A 22,024-nucleotide genomic window follows, 5' to 3' on the forward strand; every position below is an offset into this window, starting at 1 on the left:
AGTTTTTTTGTCGACAAATCGGGTTACTATAAATATCAGCAGAAATGACTACAGCTTTTTTGACAACAAAGAAGCGCAAGGATACACAAAGACCTGCATTGTTTACAAGTTTTCTCCGCCACAATTTAACATTTTTTTCATTCAATGATTTGAAAATTCTTGTAACTCCAACATTTTCTTTCTCTACAATTCATTAATGTTAGATATTAGTCCTATTTAAACTTTTTTTGCATAAGTTCCCCAAACAAAAGTTAGAAAATAAATTACACTCAGCGAGTATAAAAAAGCAGGTTTGTTCTAGTAGATAAGCTTTTTGCTTTTTAATATGAAAGCACAAATGCGATCAACTGAAAAAAAGTTTTTTGCTGAGTTCCAGACCGAAACTAACCAAACTCCAAAATTAAAGAGTCATAATTTTCATTTTAAAAATCTAAAAGAAATTATTTGAATTAGTTATTTTTTTGCATTTTTTGTTTTTTTTCTGCATTTGGACAGTAATAGAAATGAGCCTCAACAGATAATGAATTCACAAAATTTATCAGAAAATTTGGCAAATATCGAGCAAAAGTTTAATATTTTATAGGTAATTAGTGCCCAAACCGACATATCCAAAACATATATAAACTGTCGACTTCGCTATCGCGATTCGGACAATAAGGAATCGCGGTTCATTATTCATCCAAAAATCACGAACCCCATTCCCAGAACAGAAAAATCCTTAAATGTAAAGCTAGCGCAAAAACTACCTAACAAAAAGAGGGCCAAAAGACAGCTTGCCGGACTATATGAGGTCCTTAAACCAGGATCCTTTGTCACTCAATCTTCCCCTACAACAACCATAATCAATGAGCCTGGACGATCTCCAGTGAAAGTTAGAGATAGTGATTTGGCAAAGTTCGGCACCAAAGCAGAAAGGTCTACTAATCTCTGGGCATACGCACAAAGACGTCCTGCACCCTATGAACAAACAACGAGACAAAAATCGCCAAGCACAGTAAAGATGTCAAGCGACAAAAGCGAGGAGAAATAAAGATTCGCCATCGACATCGTGATACTACTTCCGTTGTCTCTTCTGTGAACTCAAATGTCTCTCGAGCCCTCACAGTCCGCAAACCCGCTAAACCACAGCCCAAACGAAGTCGTCACACGGTTGCGTCAAATGAAAATAACAATGCAACAGCCCCGGAACAACCTCTCATACCGATAATACCCGCCCCATCAACATCCTCATCACAAAATCCAGTAACGTCCTCCGCTTCACAAGAACAACAAACAGCTCGACCACGCAAACCGACCCAATTTTATGGATTTGCAGATGCGGACATATCTCCAAAATGTGATACGTATGTATACTTATATATCGAAACCTTTATGTGTACTAAATTATTTTACCCTCTATTTTAATATTTATATCATGCGCTTATAACTTGAGTTATGACTTTTTATTATTCACATATAAAAATATTCCCGCTAGTCTACTATATTATTTCATATGTTGTTCACAGTATTTCATTATAAGTAATCACTATCTCTAACTTATTATTTTATTATAATAATAAGTTAGAGATAGTGATTTGGCAAAGTTCGGCACCAAAGCAGAAAGGTCTACTAATCTCTGGGCATACGCACAAAGACGTCCTGCACCCTATGAACAAACAACGAGACAAAAATCGCCAAGCACAGTAATGATGTCAAGCGACAAAAGCGAGGAGAAATAAAGATTCGCCATCGACATCGTGATACTACTTCCGTTGTCTCTTCTGTGAACTCAAATGTCTCTCGAGCCCTCACAGTCCGCAAACCCGCTAAACCACAGCCCAAACGAAGTCGTCACACGGTTGCGTCAAATGAAAATAACAATGCAACAGCCCCGGAACAACCTCTCATACCGATAATACCCGCCCCATCAACATCCTCATCACAAAATCCAGTAACGTCCTCCGCTTCACAAGAACAACAAACAGCTCGACCACGCAAACCGACCCAATTTTATGGATTTGCAGATGCGGACATATCTCCAAAATGTGATACGTATGTATACTTATATATCGAAACCTTTATGTGTACTAAATTATTTTACCCTCTATTTTAATATTTATATCATGCGCTTATAACTTGAGTTATGACTTTTTATTATTCACATATAAAAATATTCCCGCTAGTCTACTATATTATTTCATATGTTGTTCACAGTATTTTATTATAAGTAATCAGAATTTCTTTTAGTCAATCTGAATTCAAGTTGCTTCTGCAAACGCTCTTAATTTACTTAAGACGATTTAGCTGTGGATTCGCATCGCGATTCCAATAAACCAATTCTGTAAAGTACACTTATTCAAGGATTCGCTCTGCGATTCCCAACACACTTTGAGATAGTGTATTTGTGACACACATCCAAGTCTGTTTGCAAAGCATAAGTATAACAGCGTGTTTCAAAAAACGCTCAGAATACTTCTTATCAGTCAGAACATTTCATTTTTTCTCTCATTTCATTATTTGAGTCAATTGCTCTCAAAATGGTTTTAAAGCTGCAACTTTTAAGAAAAAAAATTTCATGGGTTTTTTAAATTTTTGATATTAATTACATTTCCTTGATTTATTTTTTTTAAGCTAGGTTTTGTTTAAGAAAAGTAAAAATGAGGAAAAACGGTTCTTGTGTGTGATAAAAAATCAATATGTTTAAGATGTTTGGAACTCCTTTATTGAATGTCAGGTTTCGTCTTACAGCTGATTTAGATTATGTTACAATTTTTGAACACTAAAAGTTAGCGCTCGCAGAAGTTATCAGTAACAAAGCTTGTATTTATTTTCCAACTGTGACAACAATTAATTCAACGACTTCATTTTGTGCATCAAGCTTGATATTGACTCTCCTTTTACCGCTGTGTGTGTGTGTGTGCTGTGTGTGTGTGTGTGTGCTGTGTGTGTGTGTGTGCGTGTGTGTGTGAGTGCGTGTGTGTGCGTGTGTGTGTGTGTGTGTGTGTGTGTGTGTGTGTGTGTGTGCGTGTGTGTGTGTATGCGTGTGTGTTTGTTTGTGTGTGTGTGTGTGTATGCGTGTGTGTTTGTTTGTGTGTGTGTGTGTGTGTGTGCGTGTGTGTGTGTGTGTGTGTGTGTGTGCGTGTGTGTGTGTGTATGTGTGTTTGTGTGTGTGCGTGTGTGTGTGTATGTGTGTGTGAGTGTGTGTGTGTGTGTGTGTTTGTGTGTGTGCATGTGTGTGTGTTTGTGTGTGTGCATGTGTGTGTTTATGTGTGTTTACACGTGTGCTTTGTGAAAGTTTAACTGCGTATGTGTGAGTTTAGAATGGTGTATGTTTTGTGTGGCTTATATGTATGGGAGCCAGCTCAATTTATCTTATTATCCTGCGACTTCTTCAGCTGATTAAAAGAAGATAACTTTGCAAAAACTTCAATTTATAAATATAGAGGCCGTAACAAATTATTTCACAAACTTACTAAAAATCAATAAAATTCGACATTAGATATTGCAACATCCTCATGGGTTGTATGCAGGATTGCATTCAAAAAATTGCAACAATTATTTTCGCGGTACTCTTGGAGCCAATTGCATCATCACTCCAAAGGTTACGCAATCTTCCTCAGAAACGAACTTTGCAAAGTCCTTTTTCGAGATGAATTCAAACAATCCTCTCTCATTCTGTTCAAGCTCCGCTGAAAACCTCATTTTGAAATCTTTTCTGTAAGCAGGTTCGCCAATGTTCGGGTTCTTTAGATACAATGAAACAATCAATTCTTCGTCTTCTAGAAGATTCTGACTTTGTTCGTTCACACATGAAACGCATACCGAGATAAATTGACCTGTAGCATTTCGGGCACCATTTAGAAAGATTTTGGGAACCACTGCAACTTTTATGTCAAAGTTGTGCCCAGGTGAGTGAAATTGATTGGCTGCTTTGATCTGCAACCTGACTGGTCGCGTCTTGAGAAACTTCAATTCGGGTTTGGTGGTCTGTTCCGCAAACCTAATCAAAAACAAATAATAAACAAACAACATACTCAACATAAACAACAACTCTGAAATATACTTCTCAGAGAAAGGAGAGAGTTGAAATTTTCATACTAGAACAATAGCAAATAGACAAAAGCATATAGCAATTAAAGAAAGAAATTCTGAAATCTGTGGATGTTTGTTTTGTTCACTTGGAATTATAACACTTTTAAATTGTTTGAAAACCCTTAAAACCTGAATAAATTCAGCGATTATAAGGGAGTAATCATAAACTTTCATTACAGAACAACTATTCGGATCTTCTTGCTAGTAAAACTATGATAAACAAATACAACTCGGTATATTTAGAGAATTGTAAAATTACAAAAATTCTCAAACAGTTGCTATTGTAAAAATAACGTCACTTTCGTTAAAACGAATCGCAAAAAATAAAGAAAATATTTGTAGTTACTTACCATTGTAATGTCGTCACATTTTTCAATTTGATAGCAAGCATGTTGCGATTACTGGAGACATTATTAAGAATAAATGTCGACACAGCAGAGTCGTTTAGCAAAATTTTATCCAAAAAATTTTTCAGCCGCAATCCGCTCAATGCTCCTCTTTCTTTTGGATAATTAACCATATATAACTATTTTGTGAGACAAAAATTGAACTGAACTCTGGTGTGTTCAATTTGGTAATAATTTTTTAAGAATATCTTTTCATATTCGACTTCTTTGCTTTCTATTTATAGAGGATTGCATCACTACTATCGTCACAAGAAACGCCAGATTCCATTACGGCTTGTGTTTACAGTTAGCTCTACAAAGCACCAAAATAAACAAAAAACACCTTTAAACTATAAAAAAATAATCGTGTTAGCTAATTCTATTTTTGCTATTCTAATACTCCTCCCGTAAGATTATGGTGACTTTCTGATTTTTTAAATGATTTCAAGGACAACTATTATATTTATACTTTTGATTTTGCTTATGCTTTTATTAGATTACTTTTATTACGTCACAGGGAGTATCTTACAGCTGGAGCTTTAAAGTTGTAATCATTCGAAGCATTCCCAAATTCCGGGTTTATTTCCAAGTCATTTAAAAATTTCAACAGTACAGCAAAATAGCTTTTTGAACCACAATTTGGATATCTTTTTTATAGGAAAAATATTCTTTATTATTCAACATAATAACAAAAAACGTTTGCACATAAATTTTCAAGCCTTAAAACTGCAAACCAACACATAGCCGGCAAATCGAGGGAAAATAAGCGCGAAACTGACCGTTAAAGCCCTTATATAAAAAAAATACTGTGACAAAAAACTGTCGAACGAGCAAATAGAAATTCTGATTTCAAATCCTATTTTAATTTTTTGAAGCAAATTTCAAAACAAAAACCATGTCTTTCAATCAACATAGCTTTCTAATTATATAGTTTGGGTGGCCTTCAGTAACTTCCAATTAGAATTTATAGTCTCAATTTATATTTAATAAGAGTGCAGGAGCAATTTTCTAAACTGATATTTGTTATAAATTTTTAAGAGTAATATATTTTTGTCTGATATTTGTTAAGTCCCGTTTGACCAAAAATATAGAGCCTGACCGAAAAATTAATATCAAAGAGAATAACAAGTGATGTTATGCACACAAATTCATCTTCGGAGTTTTAAATTTTTTGCGTGTGATCAAAAGGTTGCTACAAAAATAGGGAAAATGACGGATTAAAACATAGCCCGAAAAATCCGGAGTCCAGTCGAAGCGAATCTTGATTTAAACTACATGGGGACTAACTGCTCAAATAAACTATCCACTTCATTATAGTAAATTTTTCCGGAAAAAAATAAAAAGAAAAGTGACAGATTTTTCATAGAAATACTAAAAACTTGCTACTTCAAAAAACTCTAATCAAACTTCTCCTATAATTGCAGTGTTCCGAAAAGTATTCTCCATGGACCTTCAGACACTGACCTCTGTTCTGTTACAGTCCACACTAGATCCGGCACACTTAACAAAAAATGGAGAGTTAAACAGAAACTTTTCAAAATACGCCAACTTTTTATTTTTTCAGTTTCGACGTGAAAAAGAACACCAAAACAACTAAAAACTTTCTGATACTGCAAAAGTTAAAAATAGCCAACATTTGGATATAACTAGTAATTCAAATTCAGAATGATCATTTGGGCTCAAAAATGACCTGCTATTTTATTTGCCAAAAAAAATATGTGAGAACTAAAAAACTGCTCTGAAAAAGCCGCACGTGAACAAAAAATTCTAATCCTTGAACGATTTTTCAGACGCTTCCTTTTGTTTTTATCCCTTTCTACCTGAATAAGGCATGAAAAAAAGAACTCTCATTTTCTCTCTCCGAAAAAGTGCAAAACATTTTTGCGGTTAAATGACAATTTACCCAATGCCATTATACCCAATGCCAAAATACCCAATGCCATTGTACCCAATTCAAATTTATAGTTTCGTTCCATAATCCGAGTACTAATTGGCAGAGAATAGCTCTTACAAGTATGATTTAACAAGCGGATAATTTAATCCCATGTTCGGTTGTGATAGTTTCATATCAAGTCCCACGGGCCGCTGAGGCATGGCCATGGCCATTAAGTGTGTTGAAACATACGGGTAATAGCGACTGCTAATTTGTTGTCGGATTATTGAACGAAAATATCAAAGTACATTGGGTATAATGGCATTGGGTATATTGGCATTGGGTATAATGGCATTGGGTAAATTGTCCTGACACCATTTTTGCAGACCGCAATATATAAAGCTTTTTTACACGTTCTGACAACAATAATCTTAAATTTTAAAACAACTATCGCATCATACAGAAACATGTGATACAAATAAATAACTTTTTAACAACAAAATTGTAATAATTGGTCATGATTATTGTTGGCAGAGTACCCAAATTTGAAACACCACAAAACACTTAAGAATAGAGAACACTAACAAAAGCGGTCGGAACAACAATTTCAAAATTCACAATCGTACTTTGAATCTTAAACACGCAGTGAGATAGCGCCTACTGCCGCATGGTACTTTGGAATAAAAGTTAAAGGAGGAAAATTACCTTAACAGTTGTCTAAGCCAATCACAGAAACAAACTTTGTATCCTCACTGCTACTAATTTTCATCACATTATTTGAGGTGAGAGCTGATTTGAAAAACAGTTTTCTTCGAGAATAAACTGACAATTTAAAACAATTTAACTTCAGACTACTCGCGTTCTAACGACAGATTAGCATTAGTTCTGTGGGTAGCTGCATTAGGAATAAGGTGGTAATCTTCTTTGGTTATCAGACCTTGATTTCCCTCTCCAGCAAACCATGCACAAAGCACCTACTAACGATCCAAAGAAACCGCATTGTGTTCTAATGGTTTTCGGTTTTAAAAGCAAATCCCGGTTGTCATGACGATGAGACAAATGGTATGAGGAAAAATCTATCGAGCAAAAAATCCCAAAAAACTTATTTCGAGAACAATCATCGCAGTTTTTTGGACGCATCACTTTTTGCAAACATTTTTGCAAGTCAAAATGACCATATTCTTTCAAGTACAAAACTAAATACATTATTTTGGAACTATTTAGGAAGCCATTTGGACCCATCAATAGTGAGCTTTGATTTGATTTGTTCTGTTCTTTAGTTAACATGAAAAAGATAATTTTTTTAATAAAAAAGACCGACTGATTACAATCCGAAATACTTTGAATTATAATAGTCCAAGGTTATACCAAAACCAGCCCTGCTTTTGCTGTTCGTCCATTTAGAACACTCGATTGTTTCAAATTATTAAGATCTCGATAATTTGTTAGTTAAAAGTTCAAAAATAAATGCTGCGTTTTTGAAAATCATGGGTTAAATATAGCAAAAAAACGGCACAATTTTGATTCTAAGCTGCTCTAAATGGAAGTGGAAGTGAAAGTAGCTCTCTATGTAATTTGCAAAAATTGTGTTTGTTGTTTTTGTGTGTGTACTTCCGGCAAATTTAATCAAACTGGACTAAAGAAGCCTATTTCGTGCAATTTTTGATGAAAACGGCTGAAATTTGAAATATTTAGTCAAAATTTTAGCCAAGAAAATTAAATCAAAACAGTCAATAATACTTTTTCGTCTCTGAAAATAAAATCAACAGTACTATTGTTAACAATTTTTTACAAATTTTGGCAAAATTTACAAAATTATAGGCAAATTTCTGGAAAATGTGAACAAAAAAACGGAATTCACTCTAATTATCTCAGATGTTTAAGCCTAATAACTCCCTGTAAAAAATGAAAAAATCTTTTTAATTCTGTATTCTAAGCTGAACGAGTTTTCTTTTGATACTAGTCTCAACTCTCTACGATGAATATATCGATCGGCGAAAATTGTCTGAACAAAAGAAACCCATTTGAGTATATAGTTGCTCCCCCCTCAAGAGGGGTCGGAACAACTGAATTCGCACTTTCTAAATTAGAAATCAAGTACCACGGCCATATATTTGTAATTCTTTTCAAAAGTGAATTTCTTCCTTCGAATCCAAAACGTGCTATTTTGTCTCGCGCAGCAACAAATGATGAGATTAACCTCTCCGAAAAGAACGAAATCGCTAATGCAACAAAAAAAATTGTGCTCCAAAAAACGTGCCGGAGATAGGAAAAACGTGAAAAAGAACCTACCAAAAGTTTCCTAAAATGTGAAAAAGACAAAAATAGCTCAAATTTGCATAAAACAAAGATTTATCATTATTTTAGGATGATCAAAAGCTCACAAATTTTACCTGTTAATTTATGTGCAAACAAATTTCTGCACCAATAAATTCATGTTTAAAACAAAAAAGCTGCTGTGAAAAGCCTGCTTTTATCGCTTTTTTCCTGTCTCCACATTGACTTATGATTAAATCCAATCTCATTTTCTCTTGTTTGGCTTGTGCCCATTAGAAGATAATCAAAATCACTTAACATCACTAAAAAAACTATCGTTAAATGCGAGCGAGTGGCTGTGACACTAATCTTAAAACTGATTGGATATTGGTTCATAACTAAAACACGCCAGTAACAATAACAAATATACAACAGATCTACATACACACCAGTTAACCAAAACGACTACTTATGAAAACGACTGTATTGTTATTTTAACTATCCGAATCAAACTATTCTATAGCTTGCTGATACTATATCTACTTACGATTGCAATGTTGAGACATTTTCCACCTTGACAGCGAGCATGTTATGCTGAACATAGCAGTTGGTGAGAATAAATGTCGACACAAAAGAGTCATCTGCCAAAATGTGGTTCAAAAAGTTCTCCAATTGCGATTTGGCCAAACTTCTTTCTTCGTCTGAACGAGAAATTATCATATATTACGAGACAATATAGTACACTGAAATTGTTTGGACGGAAATATTGAATGTTTTTGTAGTAAAAGTCGGATCTTTTTATACGCATTAATTTGGAAGAATACGACGCCTACGTAATGCATATTTTTAGATCATTCCTTGACGATGTACCTTACAAGGCATAAGAACAAATTATTCTTTTACGTAGATAAAAAACGACGAAAGCAAAAAATAAATATTCTTTTAAATTGAGTTATCTTTCCGAATGTGCTCAAAAATGGTGACGTCTCGCCAAATAGAAGACGTACTAAAATAAAGAATTTTCAACGGATCTAAGTGTTTGAGCAAATCAACCACTAAATTTATGCGTTCAATTAAACTAAATTTGACATAGCTCACTTTTAGATTATATACTTTTCTGTGTGTGGCCATAGCCAAGACATAGAGGCCCGAACGAATTGATATGAATCTATCACAACCGAACGTGAGATCAGTTTCTCCCAAAATACGTTTCTTTTTCGGCTTAACGCTATTTCTGAAATTTACGCAAATTTACATAACACTCATATCATATTTTAAAACATAAGAAATTTGTTGAGCAATCAGACGACAATCAGAAATCAATATTATCATTTCCTCAATTCTGAGTGGCCATCAATCAAATTTCTACAATTTAATACGTCTGCCATTTTCACTAGCGCCCTCAAAAACATCTAAAACTGCACTTTAAATTACATCGTTGCCTGCAAATATTTACAAATATACGAGACTCATAATGCGTCACTATGAAACAGCTTATTTACATTGAATACAAACAATATACATTTAATTTCTGAAAAAAGAAACTGCTCATTATTTGGTACAGAACTATCGGAAGAGCTTCTTTTCGACGTTCAACGTTTTCAAATCTTACAAGCCTGTTATTATTTATAAATGTTTTTTTTTTCAATTAATTGTTGCAATCACCATATATGGAAACCGTAACGAAACAGTACTGTAAGAGTCCGAGTGTGTGTGAGTTTTCAAATGAACTTCAATAGTTCAGTTGATCTGCCAGAGACTTTCAATTGTGAATCCCTCTTTCGGTTTCTCAATCGCCAGTCCGAGTGTATCTGAGTAGACTACCTCTCTGCTATGTCCCTCTCCCTCCCAAGGTGCACCTGCACTGTAGTAAGCAGCTAGGGTGTCTTGATTACCTGTCTCGATCTCCACATCGTCCACCAAGTTTTCCAAAGCTAAAACAATTTTTATTGTCAGATATAGCGCCATACTGTAACATCATTTTGGTAGAGAAACACGAAAGCTTTTCAGTTTTCCTACCAAATCATTGACGTTTGATAGGATGCTATTGCTTTTGGAGCGTGCACTGTTCTGTTAATAGAAAAACTTTTGAATGTAGGAACGGAAAATGTAGAAAAAAAATTGATCATTGGTTGTGAAAACCGATTTATTGGCATGTTTCAATAATAGTTGTAGAAAAAAAGAATCTAAGATCGAAGAGGAAATAAACAATGTAGATCATCAACAAGGATGCTCGTTAATGTGAGTTCGCACATGATGTTCCGACCCGAGCTCATCTGCATATTTGACTCAATTGTCAACCTAATGATCACATAATTGAGCTCAAAGCCATGAAGTTATGGTGAACAGACAAAACAGTCCCAGACAAAACAGTCCCGGACAAAACAGTCCCAAATAGCAAAATATTCCCAGACAAAACAGTCCCAGACAAAATAGTCCCAAGAAACCAGACAAAACAGTCCCAGACAAAATAGTCCCAAGGCCATTATTATAGCTCTCACACGTATGATTTAACAAGCGGATAATTTAATCCCATGTTCGGTTGTGATAGTTTCATATCAAGTCCCACGGGCCGCTGAGGCATGGCCATGGCCATTAAGTATGTTAAAACATACGGGTAATAGCGACTGCTAATTTGTTGTCGGATTATTGAACGAACATTTAAAAGTACATTGGGTATAATGGCATTAGGTACATTTTATTTGGGACTATTTTGTCTGGGACTGTTTTGTCTGGTTTCTTGGGACTATTTTGTCTGGGACTGTTTTGTCTGGGAATATTTTGCAATTTGGGACTGTTTTGTCTGGGACTGTTTTGTCTGGGACTGTTTTGTCCGGACACGGAAGTTATTAGTACGAGTGATGAAAATTGCATCAGTCTAAAATGTCAGTTTGTCAGTACTAAATAAAATAAACAGTGGCGCAGTTGTGAACTGAGTGGAGAATCATTACACAAGTGAAAACGGATTTATTGGTATGTTTCAATAGTTGTAGAAAAAAAAAGAATCTAAGATCGAAGAAATAAACAATGTAGATCATCAACAAGGATGCGCGTTAATGAGAGTTCCCACATGATGTTCCGACCCGAGCTCATCTGCATATTTGACTCAATTGTCAACCTAATGATGACAAAATTAAAAATAGACGTTTGAGTTTAAAAAAAATCGTTATAAGACCGAACTACTAATTGAATTGCATAATACCATGCCTCATTACAGCGCTCACAAGATCTGCCATTAGAAAGACTACGAGAAAGGGAAAAAAGCAAAATAAGCAAAAACAAAATTTTTCAGCGAAGGTGCTAAAAGAAGAGAAAAAGAAATACAAATATTGAACACTCACAAAACTTATATGAAAACGCATTTTGTCCAACAAACAAAACATCAGTTACCACAGTATATCAATGGAAAAATGTTTTTCAGTTACAAGGAATTGGATGGAACCTCTCAATGATGAGAATAAATTTCAAGTTTACGAAAAGAACAAAAACTGAAAAGGAAAAATAAATCTTTGAAAACGAACAATATCGTAAACTTTAATACTATTTGCTATAAACTGAGTGCATTGAGCAGCATAATTAAATCAATCCTCATTTAAAATCTTATGAGAGCAGTCAGCATTTTACGACATGAAGAATTTAAAAAGCCAAAAACAGCAAATTAAAAAAAAATAGGGAGAAAAGTGTCTAAGCCAATAAAAGAAATTTTTGGTATAAATTTCTCTATTCTCATATTTTTTTAACAGCAATGGAGTTCTTCTTTTTTAAACAATATGACTTCAAAAAATCAACAAGTATGAACAAACATAATTAAACTACGAAATTTTTTAGGAAACCCGTTATATCAACGCCGTTAAAATCAATAAGTCTTATGATTATGAAAACAACAAATACATCCAAAAACCAAAAATTCAGTAGAAAAGTCCGAGAAGAAAGTGTCGAAGTCATTTAAACCATAAGCGTTTCTCTGAAAACTTTACCTATGATCCATTGGACGTCTTCTATAAGCCAATTGGAACTATCAATAATAGGATAATGAGATAAGATTTCAAAAGGAACCAAAATTACAAAAAAAAATCAAAAAAATTTTTTGAAAACTCCTGGCATTGAAGTCATAAAACCAATAGTTAGCAGATGAAACCACTTACCAGATTTATTTTGGTTACAGTAAAAAGGAACAGGCTTCTGTCATTGCTGAGACTGACTTAGAAGTCATGAAAATAAGTTTATTAATGTTTATTGTCCAAAAATTTTTTTAAAGTTTTCACAGCCACTAATTCAATAGCTCTCAACGGAAATCAATAAATACGGTAACTTATGCCTCGATAAGGAATTGAAAGTGTTTTTCATCTTAAAGTTATCATAAGACATCACAATTAGTCTTATGATTATGAAAACAACAACAAAAGCAGGCAAAAACCAAAAATTTTAGTAGAAAAGTGCAAGAAAGTGTCGAAGCCATTTAAACCATAAACTGTTCTCTGAAAACTTATCTAGGTTGCATTGAACACCTTCTCTAATTCTCTAAGGGACTTAGAACTAGCAAAATTAGGATAATGTGATAAAATTTTAAAGGGAATCAAAATTTTAAAAAATGCACAATTAAAAAAAATACGAAAACTCGTGGCATCGAAGTCATGAAACCAATAGTTAGATGATCAAACTACTAGCCAGTTTCATTTTAGTTGCAGTAGAAGAGGAGGAGGTCCTGTCATTTTTGAGACTGAATTACAGTTCACGAATATAAGTTTAAGATCGGTTAATGTGCAAGAAAAATCTAAAAAATTATTTTCAAAGTATTAACAGCCATAAAATTCAAGATCTATCAACGGAAGTCAAAAAATACACTACGTTAGGCCTCGATTGGAGGAAAAGGATGTTTTTCATCAAAATATCACCAATAAGACATCACAAAAAAACCTATGATTATGAAAACAACGACAAATACATGCAAAAATCAAAAATTCAGTAGAAAAGTGCGAGAAGTGCCGAAGCCATTTAAACCATAAGCGTTTCTCTAAAATCCTTATCTATGTGCCACTGGATCTCTTCCGTTAGCCAATCAGAACTATCAATATTAGGATAAAGAGATAAGATTTCAAAGGAATCAAAATTACAAAAAAGTATCCAAAAATCTTGCGAAATCCAATAAAATTTACGAAAACTCAAGGCATGGAAGTCATAAATTCAATAGTTAGATGACAAAACCGAATACCAGATTAATTTTTGTTGCACTAAAAAGAAAGCGGTCCTGTCTTTTCTTAGATTGAATTAATGTTCCTTTAATAAATTTAATATCGTTTAATGTTCAAAAAAAATTCGAAAATTTTTTTTAAAGTCTTGACGGCCATTAGCTGTCCATTCAAAGCACTAAATAAGTTTACCTATTGCACACTGAAAAACCGATTGCACTTTTAATTAGCGAGTTTAGGGCATAGGACTCACAAAACTTGAAATAACAAAGAAAATCGAAATTTCATTAAAAATCTCGAAAACTCATGAGTCGAAGACAAAAAAACATGAGCGATTCCCTGAAAACGAATTTTTTGTTCATTGAGTATCATTAGATTGCAAACAAGTTTGTCATTAACAGAACCTCGATATGAAAATAACTGGTCTCTAAGTCACTAAAAAATAATAATAAATAGAAAAAATTTTCTAAAAAAAAACAGCTCTCCAAATGAATTCGAGTTTTTTTTCATAGTAAACTTCCTCACGAGACCAGAACTAGCGTTTTTATCGATCTATTGCTAACACAAAATTCTTTCATTTTGTAGCGTGAAATGTAATTTTGAAATGATATTTTTATAAAGAGCCTTAATTTGAACAAAAATTACGATGAAAGTGAACAAAATCATGTAATTATCAATTAATCACAAAAAAATTTAAACCTCGATAACTCCTCGAAAAATACGAAATTCAAAAAACCTTTTTAATTTTGAATTCTACGCAGGACGAGCTTTTTAATTCTACGAGCTTTTTAATGATACCACACACATTTCTCTACGATGGATATATCGATCGGCCAAAATTGTCTGAACAAAAAAATTCATTTGAGTATATAGTTCCCCCCCAAAAGTGGGGTGGGAATAATAAAACTGTCAACGCGATTCTGTAACTCGGCTCCTTAAAACCTCTAAAAAACATAAACCTACTAATGTCAGACGAACTGTTGAATGCTTAATTTCTGAATGCTCAAAATTGAATTCACTCAGAAAAAAGCGAAGTCAAGCGTGAAAAAGTCACTCATAAATGAAATTGAAAAAATGTTCTCGAAGACAATGCTCGAGCAAAAATTTTGCTTGAGACACACACGTTTACAATAATTGCTTCACAACTTGGTTCGAGAGCAATAAATCTACCCAAATGATGGTGCACGCAAACATCATCACGCAAACTTAAAACTCGTATCAAAGAGAACAACAAATCTATTGGAGCACGCAAATTCAGCTGCAAAGTGGTAGCAATAAGTGAGAAAGTCCTTGGCGTGTTGGCCCGTAATCAAATGGTAGACAGTGAAAAGATGAACATGGCAAATGAAAATACTAAACATACCCGGCAGATTGCCGGAAAATAGCCGCCGTTGATTCCAATAAGCATGATTGGGTTTGAAAGAACAGAAGATATTGAAAAAAAAAGATTTTTGTACAAAAACATTTTTTAAGTCCGATTTATTTTGATGGCATTTCGTAGTTGAACATAACGTACTTCTGTTTCTTAGAGAGAGGCTACAGGGGTACTATCAATACCAATAAGCATTAGAGATGGTAACTAAGACTTAGAGGAACGACGTTCAAATAGCGGGCATCTAAAATTGGGCTTTATCCCGTTTCTACTTCTGACTTCAATTTTTTATACTGACTTTGTTCATTTTGAATTGCTTTGCTGAGCAACTGATGTTCAAAATCACTTTTAGCAGAATGAGAGAAGAGAGAAACTAGTCTAGAGAAGTCAAAAAGATATCACGCAAAATGTTGAAAAAGCGGCAAAATGAGGTAAAGCGAAAAATTTTTTTATTCGACGAAGTAAAAAAACATAGCAGGACAAGTCCTGACGTACAATTCAAAGAATTTTCATTGACTAAACAGAAAAACTAGACCTAGAATAGACTATGAGTGAATTGAGAAAACCATTTTAAAAAAATCAGATCAAAAAATAAGAAAAAAAAAACAAAAAATCAATGTCAAAATGCCGCATGTGAACAAAAAAACCACTAGCGAGAAATGAAAATTTAATTCAAACAAAAAACTAGCCCTAGAATGAGCTGTGAATGGATTGGGAAAACCATTTAGAAAAAAATCCGATCCAAAAAATTGAAAAAACAGTAAAAATCAGAGTGAAATTGCCGCATGTGAACAAAAAACCACTATCGAGAAACCGAATTTTTGTTCAAACACCATTTTCGCACTCTACTTTAAAATTAGAGCGGAAAAAATTCACGTCGCAAAACCACTCGCTTTTTCGCTCCATTTCCTGTTTCGGCGTGACCAAAATCACTACTCCAATTTGACTTCAAAAATCATGAAAATGTGTGAACAGATCTTAAAAAAAAAGACAGCGCCCCAATACAATTCAAATTCTTTGAATTGTAAAAAAAAATAGGAGCGCTATAATAGCCGGCTGAGAAGATGAGGCGGCTATTAAACAAAAAGGAGATGGCAAATTAAAAAGCTAAAAGCGTCAAAAACAAGTGAAAACTTGAAACTATCTAAAAACCTTGAACAAAACTTATGCTATAAAAAAATATAGGGATCCTTATACAAAAACAATGATAACTACTGATATCATCAGGAGAAACCAATCTTTAAAATAAAATTGGCAGGTTACTAGAGAATAGCTGCGATACCTTGTACACCTGCAGTCTCAAAAATAAAATGAAGAAAATAGTCTCAAAAATAAAATGAAAATATAACACGGAAGAAGAGAAGTTTCAAATTTTAAATTGAATGCTGATGATTTATGTGTTGTTTCCAATAGCTTCCCTCAAATAAACAATTAATCAAATAATCAAAATCACGCGCGAAATTCAGTCAAAATTGTACGAATGGATAAAAAGCAGATATGAAGTGACCGTGACGTCATATGGTTGTAACAACAAGTCTTGACGACGAAATAAAAGAACCAACCAAGAGGAGACCAATAATACTTCGATGATGTATGGCCTTCATCTAGACCGATCTTATTTCCTCAATTAATCTTGAGTGATTGCAGAGGTCATTTTTTGAACGAGTCAAATCCCTAATGACAAAATTGACTTCTTGAGATGGAATAAGTTGCATTGTTAATGAGCCAAAACTCCTCAAAATGACCTTTAACTACACCAATGATAACCAATTACTGTACATTAGCAAGGAAATAAGAGTTGCATGAATGTGAATACACAACTTCCTAAAACAGTAGTTAATGTTCAAGAAGAGATATGTCAAATTTGAAGTCATGGACATTCTTGCTTCAGCAAAAAAAACCTGCGGAATATCAAAACAGTTGTAAACTGATAACCAATAATCACCTTTTGGTCCTTAAAAATTCACGACGATACCAATGACAGGCTCGCTATCGCTCAGCGGCTACAAATAAACGAATACTAACCCAGACCAACTTGTTCACAACAATTCTGTTTACAACTGAGTTTAAGACTGGTAATTGAAAGAACGAACCTTTCGTCTCCTCGCCCGTTGCAGCTGTTCCCGATTCCAACACATATTCCACACCTAGCTGTGGTTTCTTGTAATACGTCTCATAGTATGCCAAGAGCTGTTTTAGAATGTCACCCAATCTGTCCTCTGGATCTATTTTGAAGCCCAACACGTAGCCGCCACTACTTCTGGACGATTCGATCACTAATGCCGGACCAAATCGAGAGTTCCTTACCTTCAAACAGTAAAAAAGAACAATAAAATTGACGACCAATTCGCAAATTTGAGTTATTTAAGCAGTTTTGGGAACCAGTCCGTCCTTTGCAGAGATTTTTTTAGTATGCGGTGAGCGTTCACATTTAATTTGATTGATAAGTTATGTAAAAGTAACAACAACGAGAGTTGATGAAAAACATTACAACATGGTTGTTATTGCTCTCAACAATGCAATAGTTACTCAGTAATCTACGGCACTGAGTAGCTGATTAGAGTAATTTTCTCTCTCACTCTTCATATAGCAAAATTGCGAAAAAAGTGACCGAACAGTTCTAATACCAAAGCCACTGTTTCAGAATTTCCTAGTACTCTTCGGGCGTTATTTCCTCTATAAATTACAAATATGTGGTTATGCCAACCACAGTTGATTAAATGTTATGACGTCATTAAAAATAAGTGAATCGAACCTTAATATTTTTGATCTGCACCCAGGGAACCGAGACGTTGAAGTTACTCTTAGGAGTTGCATGCCATACTATTCTCACATTGGTAATGTACATAAGACCGAGGTTGCCTTGCTCATTTGACAAATTCCAAACTCCGTCAATCTTCTCGAACATTTGTTCCAGCGGCAACATCATCAACTCTTTCCCATCTAATATTGCACTTCTTAGCTTCAACTCTCTGTATAATTTAGTCGTTTCGTACGCTCTGTGCACACTGTAAACTGACGTGTACAATTTTGGACTTCCCGGTATTAAGTTTGTGAAAATAAACTCAAATTTTGTGCTGTTGAATTTGGTTAGCAAGTAAAGAGCTTCTGTTTCGCCTCCGCGCAGTTTCGAGGAGGCAAACTTCTTATTGATGCTGAGTACTGTGTTCAGGCCGATAGAAAGGTTGATTTTGGGAAATTGTACCGAATGCCAAATAAGTCGTAGATTGGTAATGATTAAACGGCCTCTCGAGCCGTTGTTTCCTGCAATAATTGAAAGCTCTTGATTGGAACTTAATGTACGAGAAATTATTTTAAAGAAAAAACTTAATGTGAAAATCATTCGGTCATTGAATATTGTAAATATGTGTTTGTCACGCCCCTATTTTGTGCCTCATAGTTACGTAATGTTTTTCCTTTAAATATCCATATAAAGTGCTATAATTTAGTTCATATTCAGATAGATCTCAAGACCATATCTAGCCAGTATTTCCATCTAGGCCTGTAACCCCCTTATTTGTTTATGTTTACTAAAAACAACCGCAGATTGACAGTTGACTGATAAACATATTAAGTACCTGAAAGCCTCAATATTTACCTTTTTGAGTTCCCTGACGATGAATTCTCATATTTGGTAAATAGCTTCATGAGAAAATATGTACTTGGCGAAATAATTATTCTGATAAAGTAGGTGCTAATACGGAAATTGTATATGTACCTAACAAACATCAAGAGACGTAAAAAAGCCGGAAATTGCCCAACTTCTAGATCAGTAAACATTTGCGAAGGACCAAAACAACTCAAGGTACAACCCTGCGGGACCTACGATCACCAGAACACTGGAGAACCAGCCTGACAATCAGTTGATAATAAAACCTGACAAGAATCTTGAAACTTCTTATTCCATCTTTGAAAAACTTTATAATTTCTGTGAAATAATTAAAGATTGAACTGGAAAACCTTTATAAAACACCAAGTCGTAACAGGCTCCTATAGTGCAAAATTAACGTCGTACTAAGCGTCTAAAAACAGGGCAATTAGTGGATATATCATGCAACTGAATCGCTCAATAAAAGGCTATTACTAGCTTACTTCATTCAAATTATATCCGCTAAAAATCGCACTATGAAACAACTATAATAAGTCCATGTACAATGACGATTATTCAAGTTAATTAAACCAAATATTAACATCAATAACACCACGAGGAACATGCTAAAAAATAATGCGTAACAGTGTTCATTTTCCGTTAACTTTTGCTTTCTGCTATTCCGTTGCAATCCTATCAGATAAAAGATTAAGCGACCTCATATCTCATTTGGACCTCCCGATTAGTAACCAGATTCACTTCCCACTCGGATATGAGGCCCTACTTTTTGTTTAGCTGCAACCAATTTCATATTAGCAACAATCTTTACTTCGGAGTGAGAGCAATGAGTTCACTCAAAAATGATAAACGAAAGCGTGAAAATGTCACTTTAGAAGTCAAAGAATGTTCCAGAAGAAAAGCGCAAAATGATCAACCAAAAAATTTGCAAAAAAGATTATTGCAAACCAACACGTTTACAATAATTGCTATGAAATTCATTCCAGAGCAATTAATAAGATAGACAGATCGACCACCAGTCCTTTAATAGACCACTAGACATTTTCGGTTGGATTGGGACTGTCAATTTCATGACACATACGGTCTATAAGGAAAAAGCCCCAAAAAAGCTTTTTTAAATAGATATTCAAAATTCAAAACTCAAGAATTAGAGCATATAAATTTGGCACTACTGAGATGCTCACTAGTGATCTTTAAGCGTAAATGTTCATAAAATTTAAAGTTCCTTGAGTCCAGAAGTCATTTTTTGAGTGAGCTCAGTCACGCAATTGACCTAGAAGCAGAAATGACGTCACGCACACAAATTTTAACTGCAAAGCAGTATAAGTCACTGAAGTCATTGAAAAAGTCAATTCCAAGAATTCAGGTCGGAAGAATGATCGATGAAGACGACGAATTAAAAAACAAAGCAGGACAAGTCCTGACGTACAATTCAAACAATCTTCATTGACTAAACAAAAAAATAGACCTATAGCGGACTATGAGAGAATTGGAAAAACAATTTCTAAAATATAGATCAAAAAAATTGAAAAAACATAGCTGGCAGATTGCCAGAAAATTGCCGCAATAGCTTCGTAGATCTGCAGTCTCCAAAAAACAGTAAAAGAGACAGACCAAAAAATTAGCCTTTTCATTGAAAGCTGATATGTTATATTTTGATTTAAAATCTGTTTAAGTTTTTGCTGCCTCTATTAGCTGCTCTCAAATAACCTTCATTTAGAGTGACACATACCCATTTGACCTTATCTCTTTGAATTAAAGTAAATAAAAGTCAAATTCAAATTGAGGAAGTCATTTTTGAGAGTGAGGTGTAAGTCAAGTGTGACCAAAAATTTAATCACGCGCATGAACAAAAAAACTCGCTCCACTAAGAGCGAAAAATTAGAGTGATATACACTCATTTGACCTAATCTCTTTCAATTAAAGCAAGAGAAGTCAATTTAAGAGCGAGGAAGTCATTTATCAGAGTGAGGTAAGTCACGTGTGACCAAAAATTTAATCACGCGAATGAACAAAAAAACTAGCTCCACTAAGAGTAAAAAATGACGTCACGCACGCAAATCAGTTGAAATTGCATGAACGAATGAACAAAAAACAGATTTGAAGTGGTTGTGACGGCATATGGTCGTAACAAAAATCGCGACGACGAAATAAAAAAAAACAATAGAAGGCCAATAATAGCCCCAGCTATCGCTGTGCGGCTATTAAAAAGTCAAAATCAAAGTGAAATTACCGCATGCGAATAAAAAACCACTAGCGAGAAAGCGATTTTTTTTTCAAACACCGTCTTCTCACTTTACTTCAAAATAAGAGCAAAAAAATTTTACCCCGCAAAACCACTTGCTTTTTCGCTCCACTTCCTGTTTCGGCGTGACCAAAATCACTACTCCAATTTGACTTCGAAAATCATGAAAATGTGTGAACAGATCTTGAAAAAGACAGCGCCCAAATTCTTTGAATTGTAGAAAAAACCACAATGTGTCCAAAAATAGCTGCTATCGCTTCGCGGCTATTAAAATACAAATATTTCAAATTCTTCAGAGCTTTGACACAGCTTACATTTACTTTTGGTCAACTATCTTCCTTAACATGAGCTATTCTATTAACACACGGCGTTCACTAGCAGAAAAACTGACTTGCAGTCTTAGAGTTGCATGACAAAGCGTCTCGTATGGTACCGTTACGGTGCTGTTACCAAAACCTTAATTACATGATTGACTCGCCTTTAGTATCTTCTATAGCCTCCAGCCGATCTATGACAAATTCTCCTGCGCGGGGACGCAGGTGGTTCTTGCCAAGATCAAACTTGACTTCCCTGTCTTCCCACAAGGACTCGTACATGTTGTCCATCACATTTTCCACCATCTTTAGTCTTCTATCTCAATATTGCGACCAGATATTTACATCTAAAACTCAACCAAAGCTGGACACCGCACAGCGTATAAATTAGGTTTTGTTTTCGTGATCGGACGCAGTAAATTCCGGAAACGTATCTTGCCATCTAACATTTACTTGGCCCATCATTGTGGAGAATTACTCATTGTGGAGAATTAAGAATTCTAAGATTAAGATGGAAGTCAATACACTGTTTTACAGTACCCATATAGCTAGATTCAGATAAGAAATTATAATCATTATAGACAACAAAACATACGTTGAGAATTGCCAGCAAATTAAACTGTGCATTACAGCAAAAGATACTTAAAGATTTCTAATTGAAAGGAAAACTATGATTGAAAAAAAATTGAGGCCCGTCTATATACTCGTTTT

The 22,024-nt window shown here is 34.4% G+C and overlaps 2 protein-coding genes across 3 annotated transcripts; both read right to left on the reverse strand.

The window, feature by feature from the left end:
• Nucleotides 1-3,389: 3,389 nt before the first annotated feature.
• Nucleotides 3,390-9,384, reverse strand: LOC142336873 (uncharacterized). Of its 2 annotated transcripts, none has more exons than XM_075385834.1 (2): nt 9,134-9,384; nt 3,390-3,979 (listed from the first exon to the last, which is right to left on the reverse strand). In XM_075385834.1, exons 1-2 carry the CDS (start codon nt 9,304-9,306, stop codon nt 3,535-3,537), a joined length of 618 nt encoding a protein of 205 aa, XP_075241949.1. In that variant the 5' UTR covers nt 9,307-9,384; the 3' UTR covers nt 3,390-3,534. The 2 variants fall into 2 exon arrangements, with proteins under 2 accessions (XP_075241949.1, XP_075241950.1); XM_075385835.1 differs by lacking the exon at nt 9,134-9,384 and adding an exon at nt 4,422-4,653.
• Nucleotides 9,385-9,999: 615 nt separating this feature from the next.
• LOC142335961 (BBSome complex member BBS5-like) lies at nt 10,000-21,918 on the reverse strand. The gene is made up of 4 exons (XM_075384379.1): nt 21,478-21,918; nt 17,903-18,411; nt 17,241-17,454; nt 10,000-10,520 (listed from the first exon to the last, which is right to left on the reverse strand). Exons 1-4 carry the CDS (start codon nt 21,617-21,619, stop codon nt 10,327-10,329), a joined length of 1,059 nt encoding a protein of 352 aa, XP_075240494.1. The 5' UTR covers nt 21,620-21,918; the 3' UTR covers nt 10,000-10,326.
• Between the last annotated feature and the right edge of the window lie 106 nt (nt 21,919-22,024).

Source organism: Convolutriloba macropyga, chromosome 3, assembly GCF_964194025.1.
Source record: "Convolutriloba macropyga chromosome 3, txConMacr16.3, whole genome shotgun sequence".
NCBI lineage: Eukaryota > Metazoa > Xenacoelomorpha > Acoela > Convolutidae > Convolutriloba > Convolutriloba macropyga.

Excerpts from the sequence above, each read along its gene's own strand:
- LOC142336873 (XM_075385834.1), bottom strand. The coding sequence starts at position 9,306 with ATGATAATTTCTCGTTCAGACGAAGAAAGAAGTTTGGCCAAATCGCAA. Across the intron at positions 3,980-9,133 it reads AATGTCTCAACATTGCAATC|GTTTGCGGAACAGACCACCA; the intron begins GTAAGTAGATAT and ends GTTTTTGATTAG.
- LOC142335961 (XM_075384379.1), bottom strand. The coding sequence starts at position 21,619 with ATGGTGGAAAATGTGATGGACAACATGTACGAGTCCTTGTGGGAAGAC. Across the intron at positions 18,412-21,477 it reads GGCTATAGAAGATACTAAAG|GAAACAACGGCTCGAGAGGC; the intron begins GCGAGTCAATCA and ends CAATTATTGCAG. Across the intron at positions 17,455-17,902 it reads TGCAGATCAAAAATATTAAG|GTAAGGAACTCTCGATTTGG; the intron begins GTTCGATTCACT and ends TACTGTTTGAAG.